We start from the raw sequence: 27,497 nt of genomic DNA on the forward strand, positions 1-27,497 counted from the left end.
CCGCTCACCCAAGGGAGACCGTCAATCACCTAATCACACATGACCTTAACTTAGCCAATAACTCAAAAACATATTCAAACGACAATCCAACGGTCGGATCGAAATTAAATGATGATCCAACGGTCGGATCCTCACGGATCGCCCTTAGGATCACCCTCCAAAAATCATCACGAAGATCCAACGGTCGGATCTTCCTGAATCGTCCTTACTAACATCTTCACAAATTTATACGAAAATCCGACGGACGGATTCTCACGAATCGCCTCCTTAATCACTGTTTTGCATTTATACGAAGATCCAACGGTCGGATCTTCGCCCATGACCGTACAAAGCCACTGGAACAGTCATAAGATCATCATATCAAAACTACAAGTCCATCTGACGGTCCTAACTTCACAGATCACAAATCTAACGATCGAAATCGATCGAAACTTAAAAATTCATAACTTAATCATACGATATCCAAAAATTGCGTATAATATATCGAAATGATCGTATTGAAATATAGAATCTAAAAATGCACAGAAACTATATTTTTGACCCCCGGAGGTGGCCGGAAAAGGGACGCCGGAGTTAGGGCAGAGCCGCCGCCGACCACCGCCAATGGTGTCGGGGCCGGGCTGCTCCTCTTCCTCTCATCATGCTTAACAACTTTCATAACTATCATGTAAGCTGAAAATGACCGGAAGTGGTTGAAATTACCTAAAACAGTCGAGGTGGCCGGAAAATTTCCAGAATCCGGCGAAATTTGCAGAATCCGGCAAGGCTTGATTTCGACGTCAAAACTTCAATTTCAGGCTTCGATCCCTTCTAGAGAGTTGTTAAGAACATCAAGGAGAACTCACTGGTTCAAGAATCAATCAAAACGATGCACTACAGCTCGAGATATACCGATCGAAAGATTTTCGTTTCGGATTGAAAACTTACCGAGCTCCGACGAACGTGAAACCGGTCACTCTAGGTGCAATCCTCCTAGTATGATGATCAGCAGGTTGAGGGGAGTTCATGGAGCCAAGGATCGGAAGTTTTGGTGGCCGGAGCTAGGAGAAAACCGGCGTTGACCAAAATCGAGCTTAAATCGAAACCGGGCCGCCGCCGCCGCCGTGCAAGGCTGCCACAGACAGGTGCGCAAGGACCATACGAAGCCAATGGAAGAAGTTTGGTGAGGATCGGTGGCCGGAGGAGGAAGAAATAGCCGGAAGAAAATCGAAGGCGATTTCCGGTCGGGGGAGGGGCTGCAGCTCCGAGCTTCCATTTTTGGAAATTCTGAAAATATTTTCGGAAATTTCCGAAAATGGAAGCTTTATACTAATTTGGAAACATTTTCAAAAATCATAACTAATTCATACGAACTTCGATTTTTGCGTTCCGCATATGCACGCGATCGTGTCGACGAGCTCTACAACTTTCATGAAGGAAGTTTTCCCAAATTCCGTAAGCATAAAAAGTCAACTTTTCACGAGCCCCTAACTTATGTTCGTTTTCGAATAAAACTTGTTTGAACTAATTCCACCACTCCTCCGAGCTTCGTACTTTCTCCCATGACCACAAAATCATTTCCAAAATGTCATCGGAAATTAACTTGAATTTTCGGGGTATTATACCTTGCGACTTGTCAAGTGCAGCCAACTTGTCAAATTTCCTAATGAAGAGGCAATGAGAAAGCTAACCAAGTTAAAGCATCTTTACGTTGAGGATTCCCTTCGTCTCAAATCAAAAGGGATAGGGAGGTTAACCAGTCTGCAAAAGCTAGATGTGTTTCATCTAAATGGTTATAAAGGTGCCGACAATGAAGGGACATTGAAGTTGCAAGATTTGAAAAACTTGAACCAACTTGAAGGAAGTCTTTCCATTGCACACTTAGAGTCTGTGGAAGATGCGAGTGAGGGTGTAAAGGCATGTTTGAGCGAGAAACATCTCCTTCATCTGGAACTAGATTTCGTATGTCGCAAGGCATGTGATAAGTGGGGGAGAGAAGAAGGGACGGGCCAAAATGATAGAGAAATACTGAATGGGTTGCAACCACATGGAGATTTGGAAACATTGAGCATTCGGCACTGTCAGCTGGCTACTTCCCCGTGTCCCAATTGGATCTTGTCTTTACGTAATCTGACAAATCTTGAGCTTCAGATTTTCCGTAATTGTGAGCTGCTTTCGGGTCCATTTGGGAGATTGCCGTCGCTTGAATCACTTAAATTTCACAGGATGGAGAAAGTGAAAAAGGTGGGAGTGGAGTTTTTGGGAATTGATGAAAGAGAATTACAATCATCCTCCTCCTCCTCGTCTTCTCTTATTTTATTCCCCAAATTGAAAAGCCTCCAGTTCGAGGGTATGCAAATGTGGGAACAGTGGGATGGAGTGGGAGGGGATTTTCAGAATAATATTACCATAATGCCCTCCCTATCTCTCTTACGTTTTTTCTTGTGCGGGGAACTTGGTACGCTGCCCGACTTCCTGCGCAAGACACCACTACAGACAATGATCATCGGCGTGATGTCAACTCTCAGATTTAGAATCAAGGACAAAACAAGTGAGGAGTGGGCCAAGATTTCTCACGTCCCAGACATCAGATTATCTTACGACCGAAGGATTGAATTACCAGATGTGGCGATTTGATGACCACCTCAGTTTCACTTCTATCTCTTCCAGTAAGATTTCTCATAGCCCGTATTCCATCAATGTTTGCATCATGTACATGAAATATTAATTAATTTCTAAGATATTCTTACTGGTGCTTGTACTTTAACTTTCTATTGCTAGCTACTTGCTGGTCATCTGCAATTCTGTGATTCTTTTTTTCATTTTAACTTGCTTTTATGTTTTGCATTGAGATTGAAAGCACACCTCTTTGCAGGGATTGGGAGGGTCGAGCCTCCAAGTTGTAATGGCTGGATTCCCTAATACCGAATGCCCCCATCCTCAGGTAGTCGATCCTTAATGTTAAGTTGTAATGGCTTTCAATTTTTTACGTACTTCAACTGGTGTAATTTTTCATTTACAATTATGTCAAATAGTTGGGCCTCTTTTCCCAAATCTCTTGGAAGTTGGAACAAGCAGAGATTTTGCCACGAGAATTGAATAGCCCTAGTGTACAGCTCATTGTTGTACAACTCTTATTGTAACAAAATGATCTTGATGCAGAGGAGCTCCTTATGTACTTTCCAAATTACAAAATATGGAACTATATTTGTCGAGCTAGTTAGTTACTAAATGTTAGGGACGTACGCATATCTGCTTGGAACTATATTTGTTTGGAACTGACCGTCTTCAATTAAGTGACAATGTATCTATTGTACAGGAAATTGCTTTGGCTCCCACAGCAAGCTAAAAGCATTTACAATGGCATTGGAATTTCAAGCTGATGGTTGATATACCAAGTAGTTTACAATCAGGTCCTCACCAACATTAGGTACTTGCTCTTCACCTATATCAAGTAGTTTCTCATCAGTTGTCCTTTGTAATCTTTTAGAGGGACTTGATTAGTCACTTGCTAGTTTGACCAATCATAACTTTACTGTATGGTTATATGATCCTTGTTGCCATGATATACTAACTTTAATCAATTAATATTTTTGAGGTATGAGAGAGAATTTAAGAGTGTGACCCTGAATTCCATTCCACGGAGAGGATGACCCTAGATGGCTTGTAAACATCAAACTGGTAACATTTGACAAAGGATAACATAGAAGATTAGCAGTTCGTTGAATGCTCCATAATAAGATAAAGCAGCCGAGGCATGTGTTCTAGTGTCGGCACTTGCAGTTATTTCAGGAAGCTTTGGGAGGTTGTGACCGTGAGCTCTCATGCAAGGAAATTCAACACCCGATTTTTTCTTTGGTTGTACCTAGGTTGTGCTTTTGTCTGTTCAACTTCTGTCTTCATTGTTTATAACTTTATATAGCTATATCACTCTTTGTTTTATGACTTTTATCTCTTTTTGTAGGAATGTTATAATCTACTTAAGGCGATCAGTGGGTAGTGAAATTAATAGTAACATCATTCATCATGTGGATATTGCTTCTGGCTTGAACCCTAGACAGTTATGTTATCCCATCTCGCTTGAAAGTAAACACAAATGGTCTCATTTTTGCAATAATGTCAAATCTGTCAGAGTCCATCCTGATAAATCCAGCTAGAACAATACTTCAATTTCTTTTGGCAGTCAAAATGACTTAATATTTAACAGGAAGAGTCTATTGCATAGCTTCTTGGTTGCACCTATTACACTGTCACTAATGTTTTTGTTGTTCTACATTGCAGTGTCAGCACTTGCTACTAAACCAGTTGAATGCGACTGCTGTGTCACAGACATTTGAAAGCAGTTCTTTTTGTGGTTTATTTATCTGTCCTTGCCGGATCCACTTCCGCCCTTCTATCCCTTAAGTTCACTTGGTAAGTCTTGATGAAACTTGTAGAACTTTTGACTTGTTTAATTGGAGATGAGAAATTTGCACGTCTACAAGCTGCCAGGGAATATGTACTTCGAAATTAAACTCATCTACAAGAACTTTGATTTTCCTTTTAATTCTAAACAGTTTTCTTCAATGTTCTTTTGCTCAAAAAACTAATTTTTACGAAGAAAAGAAAGCTCATGAGAAGACTGTTGGAAATGAGTCCCTCATATCCTTTAATTAAAAATGCAGAATAATGCATGATTCTGCTAACTGGGGCAACTGAAACACGCCTGCCAGCCATATTCCATCGTAAAGAAACTTCATTGGGTGCATTACTCTTGAGTCTTGACGACACAAGTTATCTGTTGGCCATTTTTTTTTCGGTCAACAGATAACATTCTGTATTAAACAAAAGTCTGTAGGCTATAAAATTCATTGGGTGCATTCCATATTCCATCGAACAGAAACTTCATTGGGTGCATTACTCTTGACGACACAAATTAAAAAATTCTGAAGGCTATAAAATTCTGTATTAAACAAAAGTCTTTGCTCTTTTTGATTTTTTGTCCCAGAGAAATTGTTGGTAGTTGAATTTATATATCAAGCCAGATGTGCATTAAAAATAAATAAATAAATAAAATAAAATAACAAAACATAGGTCAAACACCCCACTGGAAAGGCCTGTAATGATTAAGTCACTAGAGTGGCTAGTGGCTACAGCAATTACCATAGCACACCCCATTCTGCATTTCTTACTTCATTTAATATAGTTCTTCCTTTCTCTTTTTGCTCTCATTCTGTTTCAAACTTACTTGCATCAAGAACATGGCTGAAGCTCTAGTTGACTTTCTCCAACAGTGTTTGGCTCCCATCACTCTTGACAAGGTTGAAAGATAGCTGAGAGCGGTCGTAGGTGTTGACAAAGAAGCTGCAAACATCAACCACAATGCAGATCAGGAAAAAATAAAGGTCAGTGCAGAGCTAATGCTATAGGCTATAGATGAAAATAGAGCTATAATGTGCCTCTATCAGCTTGTTAGACCTGGCTTTTTTTGTTTTTTTGGGTGGTAAATCAATGAAAATAGTAGACAAAATATCACCCAAAAAAATTAGACTTTAGTAATCAAATATTAACTAGCATTAGTAGGCTTCTGCTATTTTGTGATCATCTTTTCCACTTTAACGTGCTATTTTGAATTTATTATAAAATTTCGCAATGAGATTTTTCACCTCTTTGCAGGGATTAGGGAGGTCAACCCTCGAAGTTTTAATGACCGACTCCTTAAGACCAAATACCTTCAGCCTCAGCTACTCCTTAATGTAGTGCAGAATTTCCAGATACGAAAGTTCTAATAAAACTTTGGCTAGTGCGGAATCAATAATCTTCTTTTTATCCAGGATTCAAATTTACAACATGCTACAGGTACAGCTCAAATTGAAGCCTAAAGCATTTTGAATGGATTGGAATTTTCAAGCTGATGAGAAGCTACTCTGGTAAGCTACATATTCTGTAGTAACTGGTATATTGTTCCTTCCCTGAAAATTTTCTATGTGTTGTAGTATATATGACTCATGTTGTAGTATGTATGAGTCATAGTATAAATGTCTATATCATGTAATAAGTACTTGAGTGTATAGATAGGTACTTGAGTGTATAAACATAGGTACTTGAGTGTATGAAGACTTGTGTGACATGCTTTATACCAAGAGGCAACAAGCATGGCAGATTTCATCATTGAATGCAAGTATGTGGAGCTGCAGCCCTCAATCAACAAGAGAAGATTGTTACCAAATTGAGTTTCTCTTAGAGCTTTCACACTAGCTATGTATTCCTATAAATACACTCCTTTGTGAGAAGAATAATACACATGAATTCTCATTCTCTCTGAATCGAAACTCTCTCTCTCTCTCTGTCAATTTTGATTGTCCTTAAACACGTTATCAGCACGAAGTTGCTCTAGAATTAGAATCGAAAATTGACAAGAGTAGAGTTCATCATCAATCGAAGTCATTTTTCCAAACCTACAAAAAACCTCCAAAACCTAGCTCATATCAAAGCCATTGATCCCAGAAGCCCAGAACCGGCCTCAGAATCGCCGGAACCGGCCGGAAAAGGCCTGAACCGGCCGCCGGAATTTTTGAACAGAACCAGACCGCTGCCAAGTGCTGCCGAGCAGCTGCGCAGCAGCTGCCGAGACCCTGCGCAGCAGCTGCCGAGAAGCTGCGCAGCAGCTGCCGAGACCCTGCGCAGCAGCTGCCGAGAAGCTGCGCAGCAGCTGCCGAGCGACCTGCGCAGCAGCTGCCGAGAAGCTGCGCAGCAGCTGCCGAGTCACCTGCCAAACACTTTTAAGTGATTTTCCTGTGCAGATCAGCCTGTTTGCACGCCCCGAAACATCTTGATAGGGACCTCAGATCAAAATCTTTCCTTCATCAAAGTTGTTCGTCTATGTCTCTTCTATCTGACCTCCAAATTGTAGCCCTGTTGGAGTAGTTTTGAGACCTGTACACCATTCGAAGTGGGAGCTGTTCAGCACGCTCGTTCCTGTGCAGATCAGCCTGTTTGCACACCCTGAAACATCTTGTTCAGCACCTTTAATCAAAATACTTTCTTCATCAAAGTTCTTCATATATGTCTTTTCTATCTGACTTCAAAATTTCAGCCCTGTTGAAGTCGTTTTAAGACATGTACACCATTCAAAGTGGGAGCTATTCAGTATGATCGTTCCTGTGCAGATCAACCTGCTTGCACGCCGATAAACGTCCTTTTCGGGACATCTAATCAAAATCATTTCTTCATCAAAGTTGTTAATCTCTGTCTCTTATATCTTATCTCCAAATTTCAGCCCTGTTGGAGCAGTTTTAAGACCTGTATAACATTTGAAGTGCGATCTGTTCAGAAGCAAATTTGCTCCGAATTTCAACAAGTAAGTTTTAAAGATTAAAGTTCCTGTTTTGAGTTTGTATTCCTTTTTCTCTTCTTTTCAGGGACTTGTAATCAAAAAAGCAGGAATTGTGGGATTCACTCTAAACGAACTAAGAGTGTTCGTAAATCAATGAACTAAGAGTGTTCATAATAATCGGACTAAGAGCGTCCGGAAAACATCAATTTATGGACTAAAAGTGGAATCGTGGGGATTCACTCTAAACGAACTAAGAGTGTTCGTAAATCAATGAACTAAGAGTGTTCATAATAATCGGACTAAGAGCGTCCGCAAAACATCAATTTATGGACTAAAAGTGGAATCGTGGGGATTCACTCTAAACGAACTAAGAGTGTTCGTAAATCAATGAACTAAGAGTGTTCATAATAATCGGACTAAGAGCATCCGCAAACCATCAATTTATGGACTAAAAGTGGAATCGTGGGGATTCACTCTAAACGAACTAAGAGTGTTCGTAAATCAATGAACTAAGAGTGTTCATAATAATCGGACTAAGAGCATCCGCAAACATCATTGTTTTCATCTAAATCCAAATATTCTTGGAAATTGATTTCTTGGTAGCATAGCTCAGAAATCTTATTATTTTAGTTTTCGTGGAAGTTTAAACTCCGAAACTAATATATCTTATCTTCCTATTGTTCAGGATGTCGAATGAACCTAGACTCGACTTTCCAATGCTTGACTCAACAGGCTCGGAATACCATGGCTGGGTAACCAACGTTGAGAACCATCTCACTACGAGAGGGATATTGCCCATAATACAGGCACCTAACCAGGGCCTTGTGTTCCAACGAACACCCACAAAGCATGCTGCTCAAGTAATTATCTTGATGTGATACCATATGGATCAATTGAAGCATTGGTTCAAGCAATGCCATGCAAGTACCCAACTAGCTGCAAGCTACAAGGAGTATAGGCAATTGAGAGAGCAAGAAATCAATCTTGCTGAAGATGAAGATATCAATCTTGCTGAAGATGAAGATGGTGAAGATATCACTCTCACCACTGAGGACTTCAAAGCTGTAAAGAGCACGAGGATGCCGCAGACTTTGATTAGAATAGTCCTTTTCTATTTTCCAATAAAACGGCAAATGTGCCTTAGTCAACAAATGACAATTGTATTGACTCTTTCTCATGTGGCGTACCCAATGAAGTATGATGTCTAGGAAAGTAATTGAGATCGGGGTATTTAAGCGAGCCTCGCTCCACCAACATCTCTCTACTTCCCTGGTCATATTTCATTGGAATTACCAAACGGATTGGCAATTACAATTTGTATAAGTTTGATTTTATTTTGGAATAGATTTTGGAAACTTTGATGTAATCATTGGCTATTAATAAAGTGTCGCATTATTATTCAAATGTCATGGACATGTGTTAATTTCCGAACTTTATTACTTGAAAGATATAAGAGCCAATGATTTTCATGTGAAAACACATTGTAAGAATGGACAAGAGTTCCTTTGCATCGCCTCTAATGACTACGGACATAAACGAGTATTAGAGAAACTTATGTGTCGCTCTAGTGGGTTGCATGCAACCACTATTCGAGTCATTGAATCAAACCATGTCATAAGAGATGACTTATGGGATTCTGACACATATAGGCTTTGGCAAGACCGTTTGGGATATCCAGGTCGTGATATGATGTTCCGTATATTAAAGACTTCACGGACATCCATTCCTCAAAACGAAAAGAAGTATGAACCAAAGATTGGTCCAAAGAGTTACTTCGTTTTGCAAAGCTTGCTCTTTAGCAAAGATAGGATCGAGACCATCCTATGCAAAGGACACTAAAGAAAATATACCATTCTTACAATTAATCCAAGGTGATATTTATGGACCTATTCAACCAACTTGCGGACGTTTGAATATCTCATGATGTTGGTTGACACGCAAACACACTAATCACGTGTTGTGCCATTGTCCATCTATAAAAGCTACGTATGCTATACTCCTAGCACAAATCATATGACAATGGGCTCACCCCCCAGATTCATCCTTCAGTCAAATAGATTTGACTATGCTAGAGAGTTTACATCGAAGACTTTCGATGGTTATTGCAAAGGGACTGATGTTAGACATCACATTCCTATATACACGCCCAAAAGGTCTCGCGGACATAACTACGATGGTAGTTCAGATATTAGTGATACGCACCAATCTTCTTATATCCGCTTGGGGAGATGCAATATCGCATACAACTATGCTAATTTCTCTATGACCTACCGCCACTCAATGTATATCTGCGTTACAGCTAGTGACTGGGTACAAATATTTTGTACTTACACACATTCGAGTGAGCCATTTATGTGCCAATTGCGCTGCCACAGCGCCTATGGTAGGTCCTTACCAATAAGTGAGCAACTTAGTTGGATTTGAGACTCCAACAATCGTTCGCCACTTAATGCCCTTGCAAGGCGATCTCCTTTCCGTTTGATTTACGGATGTCACTTTGATGAGACAGTCTTCCCATCGTTAGGGGGAGTTAAGAAACTCGAATGTTCAGCAGGAACGACAGGAATTGTCGTGGTCTGTCCCCACTATGTCTCATCTCGATCCCTATTAAAAGTGATGAGATCACACACATTTGCTGTTAGGGGGAGATAAGAACTCGAATGTTCAGCAGGAACGACAGGAATTGTCGTGGTCTGTCCCCACTATGTCTCATCTCGATCCCTATTAAAAGTGATGAGATCACACACATTTGCTGCAAAAATGCCTGCAAGGAAGGACGTCCCAATAAGAGGACATAGCACCACCCTACACAGAGGTAGGCAAGGCGCCAACACCATAGAAAGTGGCACTCTGGTGTTACAGGCCATGGCCCCAGCTAAGATGCTTGGGAAGCCTGTGGATTCGAAGGATACTTTGGCACAATCCTTGGATCATCGACACTCAACATCCGTCTTATGAGTATCTTCCGGATTATGGTTATCGTTGGGGGACGCCTCAACGTCAGAACCTATTTCCGAGAATATAGAGCTCTATGAAAATCACACTAGTGTACATAAGACGTGGAATAGAAACTCCATCATAATTGATGATGTATTTGCGCATTTTGATGCACATGAGTTTGTTGAGATCGATGATATCGAACCACGCTCCGTTGAAGCATGAATACCAACGTAGAGAAATTTGGCCTAAATGGAAAGATGCGATCCAGGTTAAGTAAGATTCTCTAACGAAGAGGAAGGTCGTTGAGCCAGTGATGCCAACACCTTCTTACATAAAACCTATTGACTAATGGGTCTTCGTTAGAAAGCGTGTTGAGAAAAAGAGATGGCAATCTCGCCTTATGACGCAAGGCTCCTCACAAAACGCCCTGGAATTGACTACGATGAGACATATTCTCTCGTAATGGTTGTCATTGCACTCCACTACCCTGTCAGTTTGGTAGTTTCCAAATAACTGAACATGCAGCTTATAAATGTGGTCACTACGTATCTCTATGAGGATCTAGATATGGAATATACATGAAAGTTCATAGTGAAACTTTAGTTACCCAAATCAAGTGGCTCTAGACCACGGAGCGCGTTTGCAATAGAGTTGAAACGCTCGCTAAAAGTGACTACTTGATTGGGAAGGGATATGCCCGCGCGTTTCCATAACAAGTTTCGGATTCTATCGCGGTTTTCATGTTGGACATGATCTTCATTAGAAGCCCTTAAAGAGTTAAGGGAAACCGCTGAACACTTGAAATCTGAGTTTGAGATGAAGGATTTTGGGGGAACACGATTATGCCTCAGTTTGGAACTTGAGCACCGTGTTGATAGATGCTTAGGCATTTTGACAAAGGTCAAGCCTTCAAGCACCCCATGATCGTTCGTAGTCTTGATCCTAAAAAGGATCATCTTCGTCTGAAGGATGATCAGACAAAGATGTGCAAGAGGCAGAAGTGTGAATAAGCGCATTATTGTACTTAGCTCAATGCACAAGACTGGACATCTCGTTTTGACATAAACTTGTTAGCTAAAAGGTATAGCTCTGCGCCAACGCGACGCCATTGGATTGGTGTAAAAGATATCTTTCGATACTTGAGATGTATGATCGATATGGGCTTATTCTATCCCTACAAAGAGATGATGGAATCAGACCCATCACACACCAGAAACGCCGCCAAACGCTGGCCTGCGTTTTCTATCCCTACCCCAAAATGACATAAGTGTTTTTGGAAGGTTTTGCTGATATTGGGTATCTGTTGACCCATACAAAGGCCTTCCCAGACTGGTAAAGTGTTCACCATGGGTAAGACCGCGATATCTTGAAGGTTTACAGAATAGACCTTAGTCGCTATATCTTCGAACAATGCAGAGAGTATTGCTCTTCACGAAGTAGTTCGTGAATGTATATGGACTGGATCCATAGTTACGCATGTTCGAACAGTTGTAGTTTGAAGTCTACCACAGATGAGCCTACAAGCATTTAAGATAATGCTGCTTATTTTGAAACAAATGAAGCAAGGCTGCATCAAAAGCGACAACATCAAGCATAAAATCAGCAATAAAAGACTCTCCTCAAAGATCAATCAGAGGGGGGGATGTCTACATATATGGTCTCGAAACGTGAAGAGTGTGTTGTGCTCTTTTTCCCTTTCGACCGAGGTTATTTTTATCCCACAGGGTTTTTATTACTCGGCAAAGGTTTTTAATGAGGCAACGAGAGAAACACCACGTTTGGGAGACACAAAGGAGATGTTGAAATCAGGGGGAGTATCCAGAAGTATACCCACTTGACCATCGTGTACTCTTTTTGTCCTTCGTCCAGGGTTATTTTGTCCCACTGGGTTTTGTTACCTGGCAAGGTTTTAACGAGGCACATCTTTAGCATGGTCGCCCCACTTATACTACATCCTGAAGATGTTTTGATTCAACATATATGCTTTTGCTCATCTTTTCCCTTCGACCACGGTTTTTTCCCACTGGGTTTTCCGGGCAAGGTTTTGTTGCAGCAACTCTAAATGCATCCCTCTCGTAGACATATATACTACCTACTTATGATGCTGATAAGAAGACTCCACTTATCTCTGAAGCTATGATATTGCATACTCCACACTCAACGCGCGTTGTGCTCTTTTTCTCCTTCGACCAAGGTTGTTTTTCCCACAGGGTTTTATTACTTGACAAGGTTTTTAACGAGGCAACTTCGAAGCGCACGGCATAGACAATACTATTGACATGAAATATCCAAGGGGGAGTGTTGTAGTATATATGACTCATGTTGTAGTATGTATGAGTCATAGTATAAATGTCTATATCATGTAATAAGTACTTGAGTGTATAGATAGGTACTTGAGTGTATAAACATAGGTACTTGAGTGTATGAAGACTTGTGTGACATGCTTTATACCAAGAGGCAACAAGCATGGCAGATTTCATCATTGAATGCAAGTATGTGGAGCTGCAGCCCTCAATCAACAAGAGAAGATTGTTACCAAATTGAGTTTCTCTTAGAGCTTTCACACTAGCTATGTATTCCTATAAATACACTCCTTTGTGAGAAGAATAATACACATGAATTCTCATTCTCTCTGAATCGAAACTCTCTCTCTCTCTCTGTCAATTTTGATTGTCCTTAAACACTATGTACATTAAAAGGTATTTTCTTTCAAATTTTACTTCATCGGGATGTGTAATATTTTATTTATAATTATTTCAATCATTCAGGCCTCCTTTTTCAATTCTTTTGGAACAAGGGGAAATATGCCAAGAGGATGGGCCTAGTGGACAGCTCATTGTAGTACAACTCATATTGTAACATGACGAGCTTAATGTATAAGATCTTCTCAAGTACTTTTGAAATTATGTGGAGGGAGAATAGGGAGGTCAGGTCTTTTTAGTTCTGATGATTGGAGTCCACTGATGAGATGATCCCTAACCGTCAGTACTCTTTGTGCTGTACTGAATAAAATTTATAGTACCCCTTGGGTAGTTTGGAACTGACTGTCTTGATTTTATACAGCTTGTAGACTACAGAGGAATTCTTCACACAACCTCGTACTGTATTTAATCTAAAAGGATTTACGAAGGCATTGAGACTTTCAAGCTGGTGGGTGGATATATGCTTTGGTAAGCTGCACAGATCTTATCATAACTTGAGTTTCTTGGTTAGTAATTATGGCATGCATTGGTGTGGAAGTACATTTTGTGAGTTAAATTTGAAATTCCAAGCGACGTATTTTTCTGAAGATGCATTCAAGTCTATTTCTTCATATATATTCCTCTATATAAACAGCTGCTTATTATATTGTATTAAGATTGTTAACTTTCAAATACTCTATGCATTGTTAGACAGTGAGGAAACAACAAATAGATATTTAGAGATACACATTTAAGATTTTGCAATTGCAAACATTGGTAGTTTCAACTGTACATCTTTGATCAATTGCAAATATTATTATATTCTTATCCATGTCAAACTGAAGTCATTTGCAATTTTCTATTGCAATCCAATCAATTTCAGGTGATGTCATCATAAGATCATTCAACTGTAGTCCAGCTAGAGAAGTTGAATCATCTGCAAAACAGCATTTTATTTCAGAGGTTTATCTAACAATGAGAATGCACCATCAAGAAAACTCTGCACCCATTGATGATGAGGTTCTTACTAAACCTAGGTACTTTGTCTTCACGTTTATCAAGTAGATTCTCATTACTTGACCTTTGTAATCTTTTGGAGGGGCTTGATTATTCGATTGCTTGCTAGTTTGCCCAATTATAACTTTGTCAAAGACATTATTATCTTAATGACTTATTCTTTTCGAGGTATAAAGAGCAGTTAAGAGTGGATGTGATCCTGAATTCCATTCCATGGAAACACTGGGGACGACTCTAAATGGCTTGTAAACATTGAACAGGTAACTCTTGACATATGTAAAACTTGAAGATTAGCAGTTAGTTGAAAGCTCCATATATATTGCTTTTTAAATTTCCGGGTCTGTTGAATGTACTACGGTCGTTTCCTAGTAAAGCAGATGAGGCATCTCTTCTAGTTTCTGGACTCCAATCAAATGTATTTCAGGAAGCTATGGGAGTTTGTGATCATGAGCCGTCACGCGAGGAAGTTCGACACCAGATTGTTTCGTTGGTTATATATTTGTACCTAGGTTGTGCTTTTGTCGGTTAAACTTGTTCAACTTGCCTTCATCATGTATACTTGTACAACTATATCACTCTCTTTTGCTCCTTTTGTAGGAAGGAAAATATTTAAGGCGACCAAATAGTGGTGAAATTGATACTTACATCATTCATCATCTGGATTGTGATGATATTGTTTTGTGGCTAGTACCCAAGACTGTTCTGTTATGCCATCTAGAAAGTAAGAACAAATGGTCTCATTTTTGTGATGATGTTAAATCCGTCAGAGTCCATCCTAATAAATTCAGCTAGAACATTGCTTTCATTTCTTTTGACAGTCGAAACTACTTAATAGTTAAAGCTTCTTGGTTCCACCTATTGCTGTGTCGCTGATGTTTTTATTGTTTTACATGGACAGCAAATTTTCCGTGCCAGCACTTTCCACTGAGCTGAGAGAGTGTGCAATGGTCTTCACAGACATTTGAAAGCTGTTCTTTCTGTGGTTCATCTTGCTGTCCCTACCGGATCCTCCTCTGCTCTTCTATCCCCAAAGTTCACCTGGTGATGGTAAGTCCTGACCGAACGTGTAAAAATTTTGCCTTGTTTAATAGGAAATGAGAAATTTGCAAGTCTACAGGCTACTAGAGAAAAAATGCTTTGAATATAAACTTACCTACAATAATTTTTGGTTTTCCTCTTTGAACATTTTGTTCTCAATTTCTTTTGCTCGAGAAACTTTTGAAAGGGAATATGTTAACATTGAACAACTATCCTGCTTTTCTAAGAGACTGAGTTCATTTTTGAAATCTATCCTTTGTAGTGGTGCTGGAAACCTGTACATCAATTGCACAACACATGAGTAGAGGTGCAACTAAATTGGAAAGCAAAGCTACATCTTTGTTTGGGAATTATATTTATACCAATCTCGATCACTCTAGCATGGTGGTAAACCTCAAACTGCAGAAAACCAAAGCTGCTCTGCCAGACTCCTTTATGAGTAAACTGATCTCTTTTCTTGAGGACTATTGTGTTCCTATAGAGGAAATTCTGAACCCAGCTATCACTCAATTAGACATAAAATTAGACAAAGTTGCTGGCTATATCTCATCTCATAGTCTGTAGTTTGCTGTGGAATTAATCAAAGCGGAAGATTTCTGCGTTGGTTCAGCCTGTGAACCATTAATCATTGGCTTAGGTCTTCAAATGCTTTGTAAATAGATGATTTTGTGATGTGGATGAAATGCATCCTGATTGATTTGCTTGACCACCCGCATGTCCAAGCTGATCATTTATGTTGTACATCTTCTGAATAACTTAATCAAGTTTGAGGTAGTTCATGAAAAAATGAAAGGAAGGCTTTTTCTTTACTTATTGAGTGGAAATGTTGCATCATGTATACTGAAACAAACAACAGGGAAAAGCATTTTATGTCAGAGGATTATATAACAATGAGAATGCATCAAGAAAACTCTGCACCCATTGATGGATTGATGAGGTTTTACCAAAGCTATGTACTTTCTCTTCGCTTAAGTAGATTCTCGATCATCAGTTGACCTTTGTAATCTTTGAGAGGCTTGATTATTCGCATGCTAGTTTGCCCACATTATACTTTGGCATGGGAGACTATTTTATATCCTAATGACTTGATCTTTTTGAGGTATGAAAGAGAAGTTAAGAATGGACGTCACTGTGAGTTCCATTCCATGAAAACACTAGAAATGACTCTGAATGGCTTGTAAACAGTGAACTGGTTACTTTTGACTTTTGTTAGACTTAGATTAGCAGTTAGTTGAAAGTTCCATAAGATATTGCTTCTAACTTTCTTGGTTTGTCTAATGTACTAAGGTCGTTGCCTAGTAAAGTAGCTGAGGCATCTCTTCGAGTGTCTCAACTTGATCAAATGTTTTTCAGGAAGCAATGGGAGGTTGTGACCATGAGCTGTCACGTGAGGTAATTCCATTTCCACACCAGATTATCTCTTTGGTTATATCCAGGTTGTGCTTTTGTCGGTTAAACTGGTTCAACTTATGTCTTCATTATATATACAGCTACATCACTCTCTTTGTTTTTCCTCCTTTTGTAGGATGGTTGTGGTGTATTTAAGGTGATTAATTGGTGGGGGAATTGATACTAACATCATTCATCATGTGGATTGCGATAATTCTTGTGGCTTGCATCGAAGACTGTTCTGGTATGCCATCCAGAAAGTAAGAACCAATTGTCTTATTTTTGTAATAATGTTAAATCTTTCAGAGTTAATATTTAACATGAAGATCGAGTCTATTGCATAGTTTATTGGTTGAACCTATTGCTGTGTCGCTGATGTTTTTGTTGTTTTACATGGACAATAAATTTGCCATGTCAGCACTTACCAATTGGATGTGTGCAATGATCCTCACCGACATTTGAAAGCTGTTCTTGCTGTGGTTTATTTTGCTGTCCCTTCCGGATCCTGTTCCCCTCTTCTTTCCCCCTAGTTCACTTGGTGATGGTAAGTCTTGAAGGAACATGTAAAACTTTTTCCTTATTTAATTGGAGATGAGAAATTTTGCATGTGTACATGCTTCCAAGAAAAATGTGGTTTTAAACTAAACTCACCTACAATAAAATGTTGTTCCTTTTTGAACAATGTTCTCAATGTTGAAGGATGTCGACATAATGTGTGCCTCTACAAACTAGGGTTTAGAGTTGTAATAGGAATGTGTTCTAGGTATTCAATTGTAATCGGATTCTATTACTTTTTTGGTACCTTGTAACTCCCTATTTAAAGGGCTCCTATTATCAATAATAAACACAATTTCATTCTCCTACAACACATTATCAGCACGAGCCCTAACCCTAGCCTAAAAGAAAAGAAAAACAAAAAAAAACCCTTAGCTTTTGAAAAAAAAAAAAACGTTTCTCTCTGCCGCACAACACCGGCCTCCCTTGCCTGCGCACCCGCACTGCACAGCAACCCCCGCTGTTTCCTGCCACCCTGCCGCACCTCCCTGCTACACAACTGCCCGAGCCCAAGCACCTGCAGCAGCCTCCCTGCAGCCCTCCTGCCGCTCCCTGCGTCCTGCCCCCAGCAGCCCAAGCCGCGAACAGCCCAAGCCGCCAGCAGCCCAGGCCGCGATCTGCAACAGCACCAGCACCAGCACCTCCTATCAGCCTCCCTCCGCATAGCCCGTGCACCAGCCCCCTCTGCACACCGCAGCACCTCCGATCCCAGCAGCCTCCCTCCCACCGGCGAACTGCAGCAGCCTCCCTCCCACCTGCTCAACAATTGATCGCTGCAGGGAGAAGAACCAGAAGGAAGAAAGAAGTTGCGAAAAAAAAAAGGAGGAAGAAAAAAAAAAAAAAAAAAAGGAAGGGAGAAGGGCAGCCCACCAACTGCCAATTTCCGACCAGATTCCAGCAATCCTAATTTAGCTACACGCCTGCATCAACACGCGCGTGTCTTCAAGCCAAGAACAATCACGTAAGTTTTTATAATTAAGATTGCTGCTTTCTTGTATTTAAATTCCTTTTATTTTCTGCAAATATTGAAATATATGTTGCCAAATGATTTTGATATTTAACAAAGCGGAATTGTGGGGATTCATGCTTAACGAACTAAGAGTGTTCGTATGAACTAAGAGTGTTCCTAATTAAACGAACTAAGAGTGTTCGTGTGAACTAAGAGCGTTCACAATGCTTGGACTAAGAGCGTCCGTAAGCATCAAATTGTGACCATATTAAAACATTATTGTTTGGTCTAATCCAAAAGAGATTCTTGGAAATTGATTTCTTGGTAGCATAGCTCGGAAATCTTATTGTTTTAGTTTTCGTGGAAGTTTAACTCCGAAACTAATATATCTTCTCTTCTTATTTTCAGGATGTCGAATGAACCTAGACTCGACTTTCCCATGCTTGACTCAACAAGCTCGGATTACCACAGTTGGGTAACCGATGTTGAGAACCATCTCACTTCAAAGGGAATATTACCCATAATCCAGGCACTTAACCCGGATCTTGTGTTTGTGCGAACACCTACAAAGCATGCTCAAGCAGTTATCTTGATGCGACGCCATATGGACAAGGCACTCAGATTGGAGTATATGTCGATCAAGAATGCAAGAGAGCTATGGGTAGCGCTAGAAGAGCGCTTTGGCAATGCCCAAGATTCCCTCCTCCCTGACTTGAAGGTTGTCACGCCCCGAATTTTGAATAACCAATTCAAATCCGAAACATGAATAAACAATTAATACAAATAACGTTCTGAATTTTTTTCTCAGAAACAAACACACCACTCGCCACTCAACACAAAACTCGAAAACCTCGAGTTAATTATTACAATTCACTCTTACAAAGTAAAATTGTAAAGCTCTAAATGAGCATAACAAACCTCACAATATAATGCTGTAATTCACATAACACTACTCTAAGCTGCCTGATCACCGTCCTGGTTCTCCTGACCTGCAGGGTTATCCGCTACACCGTTTGAATAGTGTACCGGGATTGCAACAACACAAAACCCGGTAAGCTTTTGACAGCCCGTATGAGTAAAAAGAAAGAACTGTTGATTTATTAAATTTCAGTTCAAGTAAAATTCAACAGTATTTCGTCTGCAAAGAGACATCAAACCACTCATGTAAAACCACAAGGAATACATTTTCACAATCCTCAAATCACAATACACCACACTGGTCCTGCAAAAACCCAACCCACATAACACCACTTTGGTCCATCCCAACAGCACGTTAGAGCTCTAACCACATCGCTACCAGTCACCTTGGCCTAGGTGCAAGTAATGCGACATACTTCGGTTAATAATAAACCGTCGCGCTTTGGACATCCCCGTCCTCAGCACCATATACTTCGGTTAATAATAAACCGTCGCGCTTTGGACATCCCCGTCCTCAGCACACAACTTCGGTTAATAATAAACCGTCGCACCTTGGACATCCCCGTCCTCAGCACACAAACACTCCGGTTATCCTTAACCGTCGAACTTCAGACACCTCATCCTCAGAACCCTACATTCTCTAACTCTATACATCCTCCAATGTAAATCATGAATATTAACAAGAACTCATCAATCATGTTCATCACATATAATTATGGTAAGTCACATGTCAATTCATAATAATTTAATCATCCCAATTCCACACTCTTCAATGTCACACCATTCACATATAATCACGTAAGTATATATATACGTAATTATCCGCTCAGGGATAATCACTAATACCAACTATAGTTCACATGCAATAAAACCGAGAAATTCATTTGTATAGTAAAAATCATTTTACTTACCCATGGACCGTAGTTGATCAAGTCCATATGATTTTAAAACAAATATTTATTCCATAAATATTTTCACGCAATTACGACAAAATAAGGTAATTAAATTTATTCGGTTCGTAATATGAACCACGTGAGGTTTACTCACCTCTAAATTCCCGCTGCGTCTTCTTAACAGCTCAAAAACAACGATCCGAAATCGTTCACCAATCAATCCATCAACCACCTAGTCAAACACGATCTTAACTTAGAAATCATTCATAGACCACACATATACAGAAATCCAACGGTCGGATTCTAATTTAATGATGATCCAACGGTCAGATCAAATTTATATGATGATCCAACGGTCGGATCCTCACGGATCGCCCTTAGGATCATCCTCCAAAATTATCACGAAGATCCAACGGTCAGATCTTCCTGAATCGCCCTTACTAACATCTCCACAAAATTATATGAAAATCCGACGGTCGGATTCTCACGAATCGCCTTCCGAATCACTATTTCTCAAATATACGAAGATCCAACGGTCGGATCTTCGCCCGTGACCTCACAAAGTCACCGGGACAGTCATACGATCAACATATTAAAATTTGAAGTAAAACCGATGGTCTGATCTTCGTAGATCGTAAACCGAAGATAAAACGTAAAAACCGTAAATAGTAACGTAAAAACGTAAATCCACTATTTACCAACTTTTTCTAACATAACCTTGTAATATATCAAAACGCTCGTATGGATGCATAGATCATCGCCCAGATAATATAAACTCAAAATATGGTCCGACGCACCGCCACATGCGGAGGACAGACGGCGGTCAACGCCGGCTAACCACTTCAGATGCTAAAGTTGTCAACTACAAACTTCTTCAAAATACAGAATTGAACCACTTTAATACCTGACTTTTTCTGAGACAAGGTCTAGATCATCCTAGATCAAGCGTTGAAGTTGGATTAATCTCGGTCGCACGATCAGATCCTAGATTGAATCAGAGGCGTCCAAAAAGTCAAACCTTGATCTAGCGGTCTACACTCAAAATCGTGATGAAAGACTTACATAGGGATGATCAGGGGGAGGAGGAGATCACGAAACTGGGGACGATCGGCCCATGCAACGCCGGAAAAGTGGTTTTCCGGCCGGGTCAGAATCATGCGTCTGGGTGGCTTCGATCCATCTTTTGGAGCAGCGGCGGAGCAAGGCGAGGCTGGGGAGCTGCTCAGCGTGCGGCGGCGACCTCGAAAAGCTCCGGGTCCGAGGCCGGAGGAAGTCGGAGGGCCGTCGTTTGGCCGGGTCGGGTCGGTCGGGACCCGAGGGTTCTGAAGAGAGACAGAGAGAAAACGCGGGGACTGTTCCGCAAATTCAACATGTTTTCGTCCTTAATGAAAAAGTCAACATTTTTTTTTATATTTATAGAAAATTCCCAATTTTCAAATATTCATAACTTATTCATACGAACTCCGAATATTGCGTTCCACATATGCACGAGATCGTATCGACAAGCTCTACAACTTCCATGAAGGAAGTTTTCCCAAATTTTGAACGTATAAAAAGACAACTTTCGCGAGCCCCTAAATAACGTTCGTTTTCGAAATAAAATCGTTCGAACTAATTCCACAACTTTTCCAAGCTTCGTACTCGCTCCTATTATCGTGAAATCATTTCTAAAAATCCACGGAATTTAATTTGGATTTTTCGGGGTATTACAAAGGTTCAATGGAACAACCTGCGCTTTGCTGATTTCAAGTCTGTTGCTGAATATAATTCAGAAGCTCTTCGCATACAATCCATGTTGAGGTTTTGTAGACAACTTGTCACAGAGCAAGAGCTAATTGAGAAAACTCTCTCCACCTTCCCCGTTTCAGCCATTGTGGTATCAAAGCAATACCGTACTGAAGTCAATGCTGGACGGATCACGAGGTTTCATCAGCTTATCAATGTTATATCTGTAGCTGAGAAACATGATAACATACTCGTGAGAAATTATAATTCAAGGCCCATTGGAACTAAGAGCGTTCATGAGGCGAATTATAATGCACCCAAAGGAGGCGCAAGGAGCGGTACCCTAAGAATGGGGGACACGAGGGACGTATGAGCCTATATAACCACCCTAACCAGGAAGGAAACCGCAAGTTTGGTGTGGATACACGTGGTGGTAATGCCACACGTGGGAGAGGGGGTCGTGGTATCCCTAGCCGTAATTGTGGCTCAATGGGTCGTGGTGGTGGCACCAACCCTCCTAGGGAACGCCTGCAACGTGCACAACGTGCACCTCAATTAAAGGGAGGCAACCACAATGATGAGTGTCGTCGATGTGGATCAATTGAGCATTGGTTCAAGCAATGCAAGGCAAGCCAGGAACTAGCTGCAAGATACAGGGCATATAGGGACCTGAGGGAGCAAGAAGTGTACCTTGCAGGAAGAAGAAGAAGATGGTGGAGTTGTCAATCTCACCATAGAGGACTTCAAAGCTGAAGATGAAGTGCACAAGGATGCAGCAGACTTTGATTAGATTAGTCCTTTTATTTTCCAAGAACTTTTGTAATGGAAATATGCCTTAGTCAATAAATGACAATTTTATTAACTCTTTCTTATGTGGCGAACCCAATAAAATGTGATGTCTGGGAAAGTCATTGAGATTATTGGTACTTAAGAGAGCCTCGCTCCACCAACGTCTCTCTCTACTTTCCTGGTCATATTTGATTGGAGTTACCAAACGGATAGAGTGACTACAATGTGTCTTACTTTGATTTTATTTTGGATTAGATTTTGGAAACTTTGATGTAATCATTGGCTATTAATAAAGTGTCAATTCTTTTACTTAATGTCTTGGACATACCTTAATTCGAACTTTATTATATAAGAGCCAATGGTTTTCATGTGGAAACACATTATGAGAATGGACAGAGTTCCTTTGCATCACCTCTAATGACTACGGACATAAACGAGTCTTAGAGAAACTTATGTGTCGCTCTAGTGGGTTGTATGCAACCACTATTCGAGTTATTGAATCTAACCATGTCATGAGAGACGACGTATGAGATTCTGACACATATAGGCTTTGACATAATGATCCATGTATTTTAGACTTTACACGGACATCCATTTTCAGAATGAAGAAAAGTAAGAACCAAGAATTGGTTCGAGGAGCTGCACATGCGCCTCATGGCGCCATGATTGTGCAAAGACCGGCCATACATGGCCGGCGCCGCCTACCCCCTGCGGCAAATACATGGCATTGACGCCATAAACTCCTCTCTCTACTTCTCAAGTCTATTGTGACATTATGGCTTAACCAAAAGCCTCATTGGTTGATTATAAAGCCCATGTTTCGTTCTGTAAAGCCTGTTATTTAGGATTGAGACCATCCTATGCAAAGGAGATTGAGGAAATAATTCCATTCTTACAAAGAATCTAAGGGAATTCTATGGATTTGATCAACCAACTTGCGGACTGTATAGATGTTTTATGGTGTTGGTTGATACGCAAACACGTTGGTCATGTGTTGTGCCATTATCCACTCGTAATGCTGCTTATACTACACTCCTAGCACATAACATATGGCTACGGGCTCACTACCCAGATCATCCCATTCAGTCAATTTGACTTGATAATGCTAGAGAGTTTACATCGACAATTTTTGATGACTATTGCATATCATTGGGTATTGATATCAAGTATCGTATTCCCATGTACACACCCAATTGGTCTCGCGGAAAAGCCACCATTAAACGACTACGATGGTAGCCCGGACATTGGTAATGCGCACCAATATTTCCGCTTGGGTTATGCAATATCGCATGCAGCTATGCTAATTCATCTACGACTCATAGCAGCCACTCAACTTTTATTTGCGTTACAGCTAGTGACTGGGTTCGAGTCTAATATCTCGTATTTATGCATATTTGAGTGTGCGGTTCATGTGCCAATTGCGCCGCCACAGCGCATCAACATGAGTCATTGCAACGAATGCATATATATATTTGTTGGACATGAGTCTCCAACTATAAGTCCGCTATGTAGAACCCTTGACAGGCGATCTCTATTTCGCTGGATTTGCGAATTGTCACTTTGATGAGACAGTCTTCCCGTCGTTAGGGGGAGATTAGAACGTCAATGTTCAACAGGAACGACAGTAATTGTCGTGGTCTGTCCCCACTATGTCTCATCTTGATCCCCTAAAAGTGACGAGATCACATATACCTGCTGCAAACATGCCTGCAAGGATTGATGTCCCCACAAGAGGACATGGTGCCACCCAGAGAATATGGGTACTGCACCACTACCATGGATGGTGGTATGGTGACGTCACAAAGGTGGCATAATGGCGTCATAGGCCATGGGTTCCGATAGAGAGTAAGAGACCCATAGGTTAGATGGATTCTCGCCCTAAGAAGAGAGCGAGTTTGGCACAACTTGATCCATTGATCATTGATACTCAAAATCCGTCTCATGAGAATATTTTGGATTGTGGTTATGTCCAAGAGACATCGTTGGGAGACGCCTCAATGTTAGAACTAATTCCTGAGAATATAGAGATCTCTACGAACTACACTAGTGTACATGAGGACGTGGAATTATTGAGACCAATGACATCGAACCTTACTCCGTTGAAGAATGCCAACGTAGAGAAAATTGGCCTAAATGGAAAGATGCGATCCAGGTTGAATTGGATTCACTAACGAAGAGGAAGGATTTCGGGTCTGAGATGCCAACACCTCCTAACATAAAACTTGTTGACATTAATAGGTCTTCGTTAGATAGCGTGACGAGAAAAAGAGATGGTAATCTCACCTTATGGCGCAAGGTTTCTCACAACGCCCTGGAATCGACTACGAGAAGACATATTCTCTCGTAATGGATGTCATTGCACTCCACTACCTTGTCAGTTTGGTAGTTTCCAAATAACTGAACATGCAGCTTACGAATGTGGTCACTCCGTATCTCTATGGGGATCTAGATACGGAATATAATGAAGGTTCTTGTGGACTTTATTTACCCAAGTCAAGTGGCTCTAGACCACGGAGCGTATTTGCAACGAGGTTGAAATGCTCACAAAAATGACTACTTGATTGGGAAGGGATATGATGAACTATGCCCACGCGTTTCCATGACAAGTTTCGGATTTGCAATTGTCGCGGTTTATGTTGATAAACATAATTGGAACCCTTGAGAGTTAAGGGAAACCGCTGAACACCTGAAATCCGAGTTTGAGATGAAGGACCTTGGGAGAACACAGTTTTGTCTAGATTTAGAACTTGTATACCGTGTCAATAAATGCTTTGCATTTTGATAAAGTCAAAGATGCACTCCCATGGTCGTCCGTAGTCTTGACCCTAAAAGGGATCCGTCTCGTCCCAGGGATGATGACGAAGACGTGTTAATAGTGGAAGTGCTTACTTATGTACAATAGGCGCATTATTGTACTTAGCACAATACAAGACCGGACACCTCAATTGTTATGAACTTGTTGGCTAGATATAGCTCCGCGCCAACGCAACGCCATTAGATTGGTATAAAGACAATCTTTCGATATTTGAGAAGTACGATTGATATGGGCTTGTTCTATCCCTACAGAGAAAAGAGATAACGGAAGTGTGGGATCGGACCCCACAAGGCAAAATGCCACCTTCCGTGCTCCTCCTCCCCTCCATCAAAATGACAACAGGCACTTCTAAATATTGAAGTGAACCAAATCCGATCTGAGGATAATGTAGCGGACTTATTTACTAAGTTGTTACCAAAATCCACCTTCGAGAAACATGTGAAAAGCATCGGATTAAGAAAGTTATCCGAACTCCCATGATTGTAGCAATCAGGGGGAGATATTGACATCAGGGGGAGGCATGATGTCTACATGTTCGATCTCGAAGAGTGAAGGACGTGTTGTGCTCTTTTTGTCCTTCGACCAGGATTATTTTTGTCCCGCTGGGTTTTTGTTACCTAGCAAGGTTTTTAACGAGGCAACAATCAAAGCGTCATCGCCAAGTTTGAGCGGCACAAGGGGGAGTGTTGAAGGATGTCGACATGCATAATGTGTGCCTCTACAAACTAGGGTTTACAGTTGTAATAGGAATGTGTTCTAGGTATTCAATTGTAATAGGATTCTATTACCTTTTTGGTACCTTGTAACTCCCTATTTAAAGGGCTCCTATTATCAATAATAAACACAATTTCATTCTCCTACAACACTCAATTTTATTTTTTTCAGAGAAACTTTTGAAAGGGAATACTGTATGTTAACATTGAACTGCAATCCTAATTTTTTATCCAAGACCAAAATCTAATTTGAAATCTGTCATTTGTAGACTGGAAACCCATACATCAATTGCACAATACAAGTAGAAGCAAAAATAAAAAGGAAGCAAAGGTACATATTTGTTTGGAAAATTCTACGTACTTATGACCCTAGTATGCCTTTGGCAATTCATCCGACATAAATGGTGGTCGACCTCAACTGCAGAAAAGCAAAGTTGCTCAGTGCCAGACTCCTTTCTGTGTAAACTGGCGGTCTCTTCTCTCAAGGCTCCTATTCTGTTCCTTGAGAGGAAAGTCTGACTCAGCCATCACTAAATTAGACATAAAATTGGACAGAGTTTCTGGCATGTCTCATGTCATGTAGTTTGCTGTGGAATTAACCAAAGCAGAATTTGGTTCATCCTGTGAACCATTAATTATGTGCTTAGGTCTTCTGATGCTTTGTATATAGATGGTGTTGTGATCTGAATGAAGAGCATACTGATTGATTTGTTTGACCACCCATAGGTCCAGGCTGATTGTTTATGTTGTATGTATCTTCTGAATAACTTAATGAAGACTGAGGCCTTTCATGAAAAAATGAAAAGAAAATGATTTCTCTTGATTTATTGATCCAAATAGTACTGGAAATTATATACTGAAACAAACAACTGGAAAAATTAGTCGTGTCACTCATATAGAGATCTAGAAGATGAGAGCTTCATCTGTCCACCTTTGGTTATGTTGGTTACAATGTCATTGGAATTTTAAGCCGATGGGTTAATATGTACTGTGGTAAGCTACACAGATCTAATCATAACTTTTTCTTGGTTTCTAATTTTGATTATCGCATGGATGGAGGAGTGGATGCGCATTTTGTGAGGTAAAGTTGAAATTGGAAGCAGGTTATTTTTTGAAGCTGTATTGAAGTCTATTTATACTTTTATCCATTATCTTGTACCATTCTAGATGGACTTCTTCATATTCTTGTTTATACAGTGGATTCAGGTTCTGTCCTGAAAAGTGCATCAAGAGAAATTGAATCTTACGCAAAAACAACAGTAAGTCAAAGGATTATCGAGAAATGATAATGCACCATCAAGAAAACTCTAGCAGATATTGACCATCTGCAAAACAGCAATCTATGTCAGAGGATTATCGAGCAATGATAATGTACCCTCTTACCAAAGCTAGTTACTCTTCACCTATCTCAAATAGTTTCTCATCAGTGGTTCTTTGTAATCTTTTAGAGGTACGTGTTTATTCACTTCCTTTGCCCAATTATTATTTTACTAGACATATATGATCCCTGCTAGCATGAAGTCATGAACTACTCTAATTTTAATTACTTAATCTTCGAGATGTGACAGAATTTAAGAGTGGATGTGACCCTGAATTCCATTCCATGGAAACACTCTGGGGATGATTCTAAATGACAACATCGTATAGTTAACTTTGGACATAACGAAAACAATGTAGATTAACAGCTAGTTGAATGCATCATAATATATTGCTTTTAACTTTCTTCATTTGTTGAATGTATTAAGGTGAAGCAACCGTGACATCTCTTTAAGTGTCTGCAC

The 27,497-nt window shown here is 40.3% G+C and overlaps 1 protein-coding gene and 1 long non-coding RNA gene across 2 annotated transcripts; both read left to right on the forward strand.

The window, feature by feature from the left end:
- Positions 1-1,632: 1,632 nt before the first annotated feature.
- Positions 1,633-26,165, forward strand: LOC133724571 (putative disease resistance protein At3g14460). Its single transcript, XM_062151331.1, has 20 exons — positions 1,633-2,648; positions 2,855-2,923; positions 3,299-3,409; positions 3,578-3,848; positions 3,944-4,039; positions 4,261-4,392; positions 5,253-5,363; positions 5,635-5,714; positions 5,793-5,888; positions 13,003-13,215; positions 13,298-13,404; positions 13,799-13,952; positions 14,109-14,192; positions 14,357-14,441; positions 14,530-14,653; positions 14,831-14,979; positions 15,233-16,362; positions 16,496-16,619; positions 16,778-16,903; positions 25,986-26,165. Exon 1 carries the CDS (start codon positions 1,657-1,659, stop codon positions 2,614-2,616), a length of 960 nt encoding a protein of 319 aa, XP_062007315.1. The 5' UTR covers positions 1,633-1,656; the 3' UTR covers positions 2,617-2,648; positions 2,855-2,923; positions 3,299-3,409; positions 3,578-3,848; positions 3,944-4,039; positions 4,261-4,392; positions 5,253-5,363; positions 5,635-5,714; positions 5,793-5,888; positions 13,003-13,215; positions 13,298-13,404; positions 13,799-13,952; positions 14,109-14,192; positions 14,357-14,441; positions 14,530-14,653; positions 14,831-14,979; positions 15,233-16,362; positions 16,496-16,619; positions 16,778-16,903; positions 25,986-26,165.
- LOC133734865 (uncharacterized) lies at positions 5,937-8,660 on the forward strand. Its single transcript, XR_009858627.1, has 2 exons — positions 5,937-7,318; positions 7,980-8,660. It is a non-coding gene; the product is annotated as an uncharacterized LOC133734865 (long non-coding RNA).
- Positions 26,166-27,497: the final 1,332 nt, after the last annotated feature.

Source organism: Rosa rugosa, chromosome 1 (genome assembly GCF_958449725.1).
Source record: "Rosa rugosa chromosome 1, drRosRugo1.1, whole genome shotgun sequence".
Lineage (NCBI taxonomy): Eukaryota > Viridiplantae > Streptophyta > Magnoliopsida > Rosales > Rosaceae > Rosa > Rosa rugosa.

Excerpts from the sequence above, each read along its gene's own strand:
- LOC133724571 (XM_062151331.1), top strand. The coding sequence starts at position 1,657 with ATGAGAAAGCTAACCAAGTTAAAGCATCTTTACGTTGAGGATTCCCTT.